At 38.9% G+C, this 10,000-nt stretch overlaps 1 protein-coding gene across 4 annotated transcripts in view; it reads left to right on the top strand.

Moving 5' to 3' along the window:
* The window catches only part of csnk1a1 (casein kinase 1, alpha 1), a 48,298-nt gene that overhangs the window by 19,052 nt on the left and 19,246 nt on the right, over positions 1 to 10,000 (top strand). For 3 of the 4 annotated variants that reach the window (XM_017713399.2, XM_017713397.2, XM_017713398.2), the window contains exons 5-7: positions 834 to 917; positions 5,783 to 5,922; positions 6,731 to 6,809. In XM_017713399.2, coding sequence (XP_017568888.1) covers positions 834 to 917; positions 5,783 to 5,922; positions 6,731 to 6,809 — 303 coding nt within the window. The remainder of the gene's footprint in view (positions 1 to 833; positions 918 to 5,782; positions 5,923 to 6,730; positions 6,810 to 10,000) is intronic. The other variant, XM_017713401.2, reaches the window with a different exon arrangement.

Below are 10,000 nucleotides of genomic sequence, written 5' to 3'. Positions count from 1 at the left end.
CCCACACATGCGCACACAGCTATTCATTTCCCTAAATGCCATTTTCCCCTTTCCACATTTGGAATTGAATTCAATAAATGCCAATGTATTCTACCCTCTTCCTTACTGAAGGTGTTGAGTTGTTTCATAGAAACTGTGTTTACAGTTATCAGTAATCTGTTCTGTGGAGTTTTAATTAAATAAATGGATGTTTTGGTTTTTTTGTTTTTCCCTTTTTGGGCATTAGTTTTAAAATACCCCCACTTAATTGTGAAAACAAATGCCAGCTGTTGCAAATGTTATTAGTTTTGCCTATTTTAATATTAGGGTTGAGAGTCTAATCTGTGACTCCTTTTTAGACAGATTGGATCTCACCCAGTCATTCAGCCCGTTCTCCTGATCTAGCATATGCCACATGTAGTATAACCTGAATGGGAAAAAAAAGCTTATTCAAGGTGAATAACAGTCAGATAAAGAACTTCTATAGGAGATGAAAATTTGATTTAGGTGGATTAAGATGCCATTTTGGTACATATAAATAATGCTTTCTTAAACCATGAAACACCTGGACGATGCATTTTTACAGAACAGTCTTGCTGTTTGCCTTATCATATTGTGACTGTTCTTTGCCCAGGTTTAATGCAAGAGGTCCCACCAGTAGTTCAGCTCTAAGTTTTATCTAGGATTCTTCATGGTGTATGAAAGACACCGTTAGTCTTCCTTTTCTCTCCCCATTTTCTTCTCCTCCTTCTCTTTCCGTTCTTTTTCTGAGCCTTGGTGTTGCCTGTCTGCGCCGGCCATGTGGGTTGTCAGCAATACTGTTTGATGCACTGCACCCTCTATTGTCTGTTTAGTGTTTAGAATCTCCAGTGGGGAAGAGGAAAAGAAGCTTGGCTGTTAGTTCTTCTCAGGACCCATCTTTCTCAGGATTAAACCAGGTCTGAAACCTCAACCGCCTAATAATAATGCCCTTTTTGTTGGTTTTTGTTTGTTTGGGATTTTTTTATTTTTTTTTTAATATATCAACACAACCCCCATTCTCCATTTCTAGGTTTTTGTTTCATGAGCATTATGAACATATGTTGGCATTAAACCAGACACACATGTTAAACAGAGATTAATTTATCCAGATTGCAGTCATCTGTGTTTTGTGATCTGGAAGAAATGAACACAAAGTAGCATTGGTGTCGGGTGTTCTGAGAAGGTGAATTTTTGATATGTCTAACCTAGATTTGGTTTTGGTGAACTCAAATGAGTAGAATTTGCAAGAACCTGATCAAAGTTCTTGGTAGTAAAACTGCTTACTCATATGTGACTTGAGATCAAAGACATTTAGACAGTGATGTGTAATTGCTTTGCTATACTGAATATATGTAACTACTTGAGTAATCTTGATTGGTGCATTTATTGATTTCTTCTCTTGCTGATCAAACCATTTACAGCTGATGCGATAAGAGACAGAACTGTAGAACCGGTTTTAAGTGTGCTGGAGCTTGGATGACTTTGCTGGTGAAATCTCTGTACACAAGGGACAAGACCAAAAAAATAAATAACTATTTGCTGACAAAGATCTTTGGGCCTTCAGACGGCATTGCATACATTATGTAGTGGAAACTGCTGCATGGGCTCAGGAACACTTCTGAAAACACCTGTGAAAACAGTTTGTCGCTGCATTCACAAATGCAGGTTAAAACTCTGTAGTGCAAAGAAGAAACTGTACATAAACAGGGTCCAGAAACAGTGCTACCTTCTCAGGACCTGAGCTCATTTAAAAGTCCTCCAGGCTAAAGACTAAGCTTAAGCTTATCAGTGCACAGTTCAAAAGTCAGTATTCATGATGGTATAGGTGTGCCTTAGTGCACATGGCATGGGTGACATGCAAATCTGTGAAGCCAATAATGCTGAACGATATATAGGTGTTTTGGCAACATATGCTGCCATCCAGACAATATCGATTTCAAAAAAGGCCTTGCTTATTTCAGCAAAGCAGTGCTAGACCACATTCTGCATGTATTGCAACAGTATTGCTCTGTATCGAGAGGCCTGGTGCTAAACTGGCCTGTCTGCTGTCCAGGCCTATCAACCATTGAAAACATTTGACACATTATGAAATGAAAAATTTGGCAAAGGAGTTCCCAAACTGTCTAGCAGCTGAAACCTCATATCAATCAAGAACGGAAAAACATTTCCGTTTCAAAATTACAGCAGTTGTTCTCAGTTCCCAAACGCGCATACACAGAAGAGGTGATGAAACACGGTGGTAAACAGGCCCCCATCCCAACTTTTTTGGAATTTTTCAAAAACCAGTAAAATTTCTGTTTCAACATTTTGAAAAGTTGTCTGCAGTATTTTACTTTAACAATGGTTTACATGATTTCAAAATCATAGCATTCTGTTATTTACATCTGCACAGCATCCCAACTGTTTTGGAAATGGGGTTGTATTTTAGGAGTTCTAATAAGTCATTTTTAAGACAACTTTTTATATATTTTTTTTTAATAGCTTTTACAGTAAAGTATTTCTAACTGTGCTATCCAGGGTTGTAACTGGGATAATTTTAATTCCATTTAGTTCCATTTTGCAGAAAAGTGATCTGCATCACAGTGATTAAGCTAACTGCCATGTGTTGCACCAATTTCTCTTTTTTAGATTTTTACCAAATCATTGCTGCTTTTTTTTTTTTTTTTTTTTTTACTTGTCAATCTATGTACATTTACTTTCACTTCTTTCCCCATTCTTCCACTTTTCCACAAACTGTTATTGTTCCATAAATTCCTTACTCATGTTCAATTTTATTTAATCAGTTAACTGTTTAAATGTTTATTTTCAGATGAAAATACATGCTGAAACGTGTGTGTGTGTGTGTGTGTGTGTGTGTGTGTGTGTGTGTGTGTGTGTGTGTGTTTACGAAATTTATTATTTCGTTTACCCCTCTCCGCCTGTCTGTGCCTGTCTCTTGTGCTCTCATCATTCTCTGCTCGCACAAATTAGGGATATGGTAAAATACTCTGTCTCTGCCAAACCCGAGCAACTAGGAAGGAAAATACTTATTCCTTTAGCCAGACAATGCACCCAGGTGTATCTCATTTTTAAATTGTTACACAATACTGTGTTAGCAGTATACTAAATGACTCACTGTAGTATGTGTAGGTAAAACAGCTTAACAATTTTACAATCTGTTAATTACCTTAATTAACCCTTTCATGTCATTGTAGATGTGTTCATTATTAGCCCGAATTGTGTGCTACATATCTGTAATGTTACATGTCAGGAAGTCAAAGTTGCTCTGCGTAGCGTTCAGAGTCTCATAAAACCCTGAGTAGCTTTGGCCTTATGCTTGTTACAAACATGTTTGGCACTAACATCTCATTTTCAGACAATTTCATATAGTGTTTGCCAAGCAGTAATTGAAGGGCTGACAAAATAAAGCAGAACTCTGTTTGGAGAATAGCAGATTTGATTGCCTGTAACACAGTGATGGTCCTCAAAGAAAACATGTCTTAATGTGTCTTAATAAATATTCTTACCCTCTTTGGTAGACTTGTAAGGGCTAGGCCCCTGGTAGCTACCACGTTGTAAAATGGTGCCACTTCCAAATCAAAATTTCATGAATGGAGATCAACACCTAATCCTCCTGAAACTACAGAAATCCAGGTGTCTGTGTCCTCACAGCTAGTTATGGCCATCTTATTACTGCTGCTTAGTTGTTAGTGCCCCAGATACGTTCAGTATGGTTTCTTCGTTTCCAGAGTGACATAGAAACAGCCACCAATGGTGTGCAGAGTGGTGTGGTGTGAGGGAACGTGGCAGGAAAATGTTCAAGTGGATCTGTCCTCGGTCTTTTTGTTGAAGTTGAACAGAACTACAAAGTATATAAAAAGGCTAGGCTGTTAACTTCATATGGATATGATCAAAGGAAAGAAGCTACAAATTGTTGCTATTCAGTAATTTCTTAAAATCCTCTGAATCCCTAAGCTGCTTTGCATTTTTATCATGTTCCAGCTCCCAGCACAACTATGGTATGTGGATGGGCCATAGAATATGTTGGCAAGTGTGGCTGTTGCAACTTTGGAAAATGTTCAGCACAAATTTGTAGATCTTCTTCCAAATGCTGATTGTATGCATGGCTCTATGGTGCAAAGCTGTAAGCAGTTAATGGCCGTTGAGGTGAATGTTGTAGATGAAAATGTAGTTTTGCTGTGTGATTGAGACTCCAGTGTTAGGATCCTGTTGTCAAAAGGGAAAGCGCAATGCTTCTCCTGTTAAAGAAGGAACTGTAAATCAAATCCCCCACTAACAACCCTCAACCCAAAGACACAGTCTAAATGATTCTTTTTGCATTTGAAACCTTTTCAGGGAAGTGCTTTGCAAGTTATATTAGAGGTGTAACAAAGCATGATAGCAACGTAAGTGACTGAACATTATGGAGAATGGCCATACTGTAAATTGTGCCATCTAATGCAGTTAATACATGTAATCAAATTGAATTGTACTTTTATTGTATAGTTACACCCCTGAACTTTTGATGCTATGCAAACATACTGGAATAACTGGCAAATATTTTATACATTACACCCATAACTGACAATGCAAGAAAAACAGTTTAGGGAAAACCCAGATCCATTCTTATGCATGGGAGGTAATCCTCCTGTACAGTAGGTAAAGGTAGGTTAGTGAGTGACTGAGAGTAAGGAAACAGCATGTGTACAGCATAGTAAAAGTTATGATTTACACCGATCAGGCATAACATTATGACCACATCCTTGTTTCTACATTCACTGTCCATTTTATCAAAGCAGTGCTGCTGGAATTTTTAAACAGTCTACTCACTATCCACTCTATTAGTGACTGCTATTTTGTCAGTCAACCTTGTAGATGTCAAGTCAGAGACAATGGCTCATCTGCTGCTGCACAATTTGTGTTGGTCATCCTCTAGTCCTTTATCAGTGGTCACAGGACGCTGTTGGCTGGACGTTTTTGGTTAATGGACTTGTCAATCCAGCAGTGACACTGAGGTGTTTAAAAACTCTGATCCATTCAGACCAGTTCAACACACACTAACACACCACCACCACATGGTGTTAATACAGTGCAGAGAATGATCCACCGCCCTATAGGGGTTGTAACAGGCTGAGGGGCTAGGTATAACATTTGCTAAAAATGTTTAGAATCTTTAGTAAATATTTGTGAGAGAGATTGAGACAAAGACTGTAAGTAGGAAATGGGATTTTTTTTTTCAGGTGTATGGATATTTTGTAGAAACTTGCCAAAAAATGGTTGCATGCTCACTTTTTAAGTTCATTCTATATACGTTTTTGCCCCTGGACTTCAGGTCTGTGCTATTAGAACAGGTTAAAAAGGTACATGCAATGAATGAAAAAATGTTATAGATGGAAATGGAAGTATTTGAGGGAAATGCTGCAGAAGATACAGAAAGCTGTCTTGGTAATTGCATATGTCGTATGTTTAAATCTTAAGGTTTGTATGAGACTTGAGTTTTGTTCATGAGCTTTTCATAGCAGCCTTCAAAATTGCTACTTCTGTGCAAAAATTTTTTTGATGTTTGGGAAATTTAGTTTTTTTTCTTCTGATGGCTAAGTAACATTCTTAGATGTAACGTCTAGGATATTATCCTTATTATCCTCGAGGGCTCTCATAAGGATCTGCTTATTTGCTTCAGGCACATGGTGCATTGCTTTAATTTAATAAAAAAAATGAGTATGACCTAGCTATTTCCATTTGTCTGCTTTTGCCAGTGGTGAACTTGCTATAATGTTAGTGTTCTGTTTCTTTTTCATTGCAGTTGTTCCTTATTGACTTTGGCTTGGCCAAAAAGTACCGAGACAACAGGACACGACAGCACATTCCTTACAGAGAAGACAAAAACCTCACAGGCACTGCTCGCTATGCCAGCATCAATGCACACCTGGGCATTGAGCAGAGGTGCAAGAACATACCATGATTAATTTTCAAGCTTTGCAGTTAGATGACATGAAGTATATTTACTGCATTTTACCATGTCTCAAAGTTTTAGTATTGAGAAAGAAGAGCGCCATTTTAACATTCATGTGTGCCATCTTGCATTAATCCTTTTAAAAGGTCCTTTTAAAGCAGAGGTTTTCATTCTAGTCTTCAGGAATCCAAATCCAAACCCACCCCGCCCTTTCATTTTTCAATTCCCTATATACCAGACTTCTACAGTTTTTCTTAGTCCTCTTTCCTGTGGTGGTCATGGAAAACAAAGACCACTAAGGGTCCTGGAGGATAGGATTTAGAACCTCGTCATTTAATAATGATTGAACAAAAACTGTACAACTGAAAGCTGCATTCAAGCATGCTATTCCTGATCGGACTGAACATTTCTGGAGTTGCAGCATTTGTATCTCCCAAACTACAGAACAGTTTAGCGGACAATAATCCAGCAGACAAATAAGAACTAAGAAGGATAATGTAAATCAAGAACTTGTATTTGTGATCGATCAGGGGAATAAATGAACTGTCCTCAACAGTAATTCGCCAGCACTGATATTGAATACCTCTGCTTTAGGGGTACCTTCTGAATATATGATTAAGTGAGGAGAATGTTTCAGCTACTGAAATCTTGGTCACAGTCGTGTAGCGGTTTTTACTATTTTCATATTGCACTATACAAATTAGCTGTAAAGATACTTTAAAACATGTCCTTGTTGCTCCTTTTCATTCTTTGCTGTATTATTGTCTGTGGTGTTGAAACATACTTTGTATTCAACAGTCGCCGGGATGACATGGAATCACTAGGCTACGTGCTGATGTACTTCAACAGAACCAGCCTGCCCTGGCAAGGATTGAAGGTAAGGTTGGGGAGATAAATGCATAAAAGTTGGCATTGCAGTATTAATGTTCAAACGGATAAACTTTGTTGTTTTTTGCAAATATTCACTCATTTTGAATTTGATGCCTGCAACACGTTCCAAAGAAGTTGGGACAGGGGCAACAAAAGACTGGGAAAGTTGAGGAATGCTCAAAAAACACCTGTTTGGAACATTCCACAAGTGAACAGGTTAATTGGAAATAGGTGAGTGTCATGACTGGGTATAAAGGGAGGATCCCTGAAAGGCAGTCGTTCACAAGCAAGGATGGGGCGAGGTTCTCCAATTTGTGAACAACTGCAAGAGCAAATAATCCAACAGTTTAAAAACAAGATTTCTCAGCATGCTATTGCGGCAAGGCAGAAAACCAACATTGAATGCCCGTGACCTTCGATCCCTCATGCAGCACTGCATTAAAAACCGACATCATTCTGTAATGGATATTACCACATGGGCTGAGGAACACTTCAGAAAACCCCTGTCAGTGAACACAGTTCATCGCTCCATCTACAAGTGCAAGTTAAAACTCTGCCATGCAAAGCGAAAGCCATAAAACAGCAACACCCAGAAACACCACGGGCTTCTCTTGGCCCAAGCTCATCGGAGATGGACTGACGCAAAGTGGAAAAGTGTCCTGTGGTCTGACGAGTCCACATTTCAAATTGTTTTTGGAAATCATGGATGTTGTGTCCTCCGGGCCAAAGAGGAAAAGCACTGTCCGGATTGTTATCAGCACAAGTTCAAAAGCCAGCATCTCTGATGGTATGGGGGTGTGTTTGTGCCCCTGGCATGAGTAACTTGCACATCTGTGAAGAGACCATTAATGGTGAGGGGTACATACAGGTTTTGGAGCAACATATGCTGCCATCCAAGCAACGTCTTTTTCAGGCTTATTTCAGCAAGACAATGCCAAGCCACATTCTGCATGTTACAACAGCGTGGCTTCGTAGTAAGAGTGCGGGTACTAGACTGGCCTGCCTGCAGTCCAGACCTGTCTCCCATTGAAAATGTGTGGCGCATTATGAAGCGCAAAATACGACAACAGAGACTCCGGACAGTTGAGCAACTGAAGTTGTACATCAAGCAAGAATGGGAAAGAATTCCACCTACAAAGCTTCAACAATTAGTGTTCATTTCCCAAACGCTTATTGAGTAATGTTAAATGGAAAGGTGATGTAACACAGTGGTAAATATGGCCTTTCCCAACTTCTTTGGAATGTCTTGCAAGCATCAAAATGAGTGAATATTTGCAAGTTTATCCATTTGAACATTAAATATCTTGTCCTTGTAGTGTATTCAATTGAATATAGGTTGAAAAGGATTTGCACATCATCGTATTCTGTTTTTATTTGTTTTACACAACGTTCCAACTTCATTTTGGGGTTGTAAGTACATTGCCTTACCTTATACATTAATATTTCTTTTTAGTTTTTCCAGTTCATTGAACTGTCCTCATCCACCTAAGTGAACCTGCTTTATTTCTAACACGCAGGATAAAAGCTATGTCATTTTGTACAAAGTGCACTTCTATGCATTCTCATCTGATTTATGAGCTCTTCATGTGAAATTTAGCGGTCAACATTCACCTAATGCCATTGTCACTGTGGTAAGCGCAGCAATATAAGACAAGTGGATCAGACAAAAACAAGCATTTGTAATGTTTATTTTAAAAAACCTTTCTGAGCTTCTACGTCATCCAGCAAGTTAAAGTATTTTTAATTTTTTTAGGGAGAACGTTAGTCTGTAGCGCTTGTTCCGCAGTATTTTTACCAAATATGCTCAGCAAGTGAGCTGCTTTCTCTTTCGGCTCAATTTTCTCCCTGTAACCGCTCCAGTTTCTCAGCCCCTCAAACAGTGCCTCTCTGTTTCCATAATGTTAGTTCCTGAAGACAGGAAAAAATATAGAATATAGAAAAAGTATAGAATCAAATCGATATGTATACACAAAGTACTTCTAAAAGGTGAAAAGACTTTTAAACTGGACTCTCTCATTTTGAATAGCCAGCACGTATACACAGCTAGCCCCCCTAGCTAAGCTGGCAAACATTAGCTTCACCTAAGAAGTTAAACACGGCCTGCCAAGTCGCCTTAGACAAGCGAGCTGCCAAAATTGTTCACCGCAGGAACAGTCTCTAGACATCTACAAAAACGTCGATAAGTTTACACAAATACAGCAGTCAGTCAAAAGAGTAAAGTTGGAAGTCAAGAAATGGCTTACATTTGTAGACTCCAGACAGTACATAACTGAAGTGCCCTTGAGGCACCTAACCCCCAACTGCTCCCTGCGTGCTATGGATAGGGCTGCCCACCACTCCAGGCAAGTGTGCTCACTGCCCCCTAGTAGGCATGTATGTGGGGGTTTCACTACATGGATGTATTAAATGTGGAGGTCTAATTCCTCTGTGTGCAAACACAGTTGGTTATTCTGAATTCAGTTTAATATGGGACCTTTCATTATGGCTCAGTACACTCTCAAGGTCCCATGTCCTTTTTACATTTTGATTTGCCAGTTTATTACACCTATCTTTTACCTAGACTCATTGATCTTTGTATCATGTGCATTTAGGATTTTGTTTGTGTGTAGAAATGCAGCCACCGACACTAACCCAGAATGTAAGCCAAAAATATCTAGCCATCACTGGATCCTGGGTCAGAAGCTGACTAATCAGGATTGGAGGTTTCCCAAACCTCAAGTTTGTTTGTTTTTCCACCAACCTAACTCGCAACACGCAGGCATGAGGGAAAATGTGCACCGTCTAGGAGGGGCCCTGATGACCAGGTTGGGGGAATGACTAACTAGAAATTGTGCATAGCAAAAATGAGGTATACTGCTTGTGGCTGATGCCATGTGCTTAGCAGCAGATGGTTTAGGTGCAGTTATTGTATACAAAGTACACTTAATGTGGTTGTCAATAGGTAGGTATATCTAATAATACAGTTAATTGTGTAAAAATGAACAAATTAGTTTAATCATGAGTTTTTCTGTTGTGTTAACTGCTGAAGAAGCCAATATTTAAATACTAAAATTACTGTTTGTGTATTTGTTGCATCACAGAAAGAAAACAAACTTTCACCAGCACACCTATTTGTACAATACGTAAAATGTGATGTTCACTTGTTCTTACAAACATGTTGGTACACTTTGCTTATGAGTTGTTGAATCTCTTTTGAAC

Source organism: Pygocentrus nattereri, chromosome 8 (assembly GCF_015220715.1).
Source record: "Pygocentrus nattereri isolate fPygNat1 chromosome 8, fPygNat1.pri, whole genome shotgun sequence".
In the NCBI taxonomy this organism is placed as follows: domain Eukaryota; kingdom Metazoa; phylum Chordata; class Actinopteri; order Characiformes; family Serrasalmidae; genus Pygocentrus; species Pygocentrus nattereri.
This window is presented reverse-complemented; position numbering and strand designations above follow the sequence as displayed.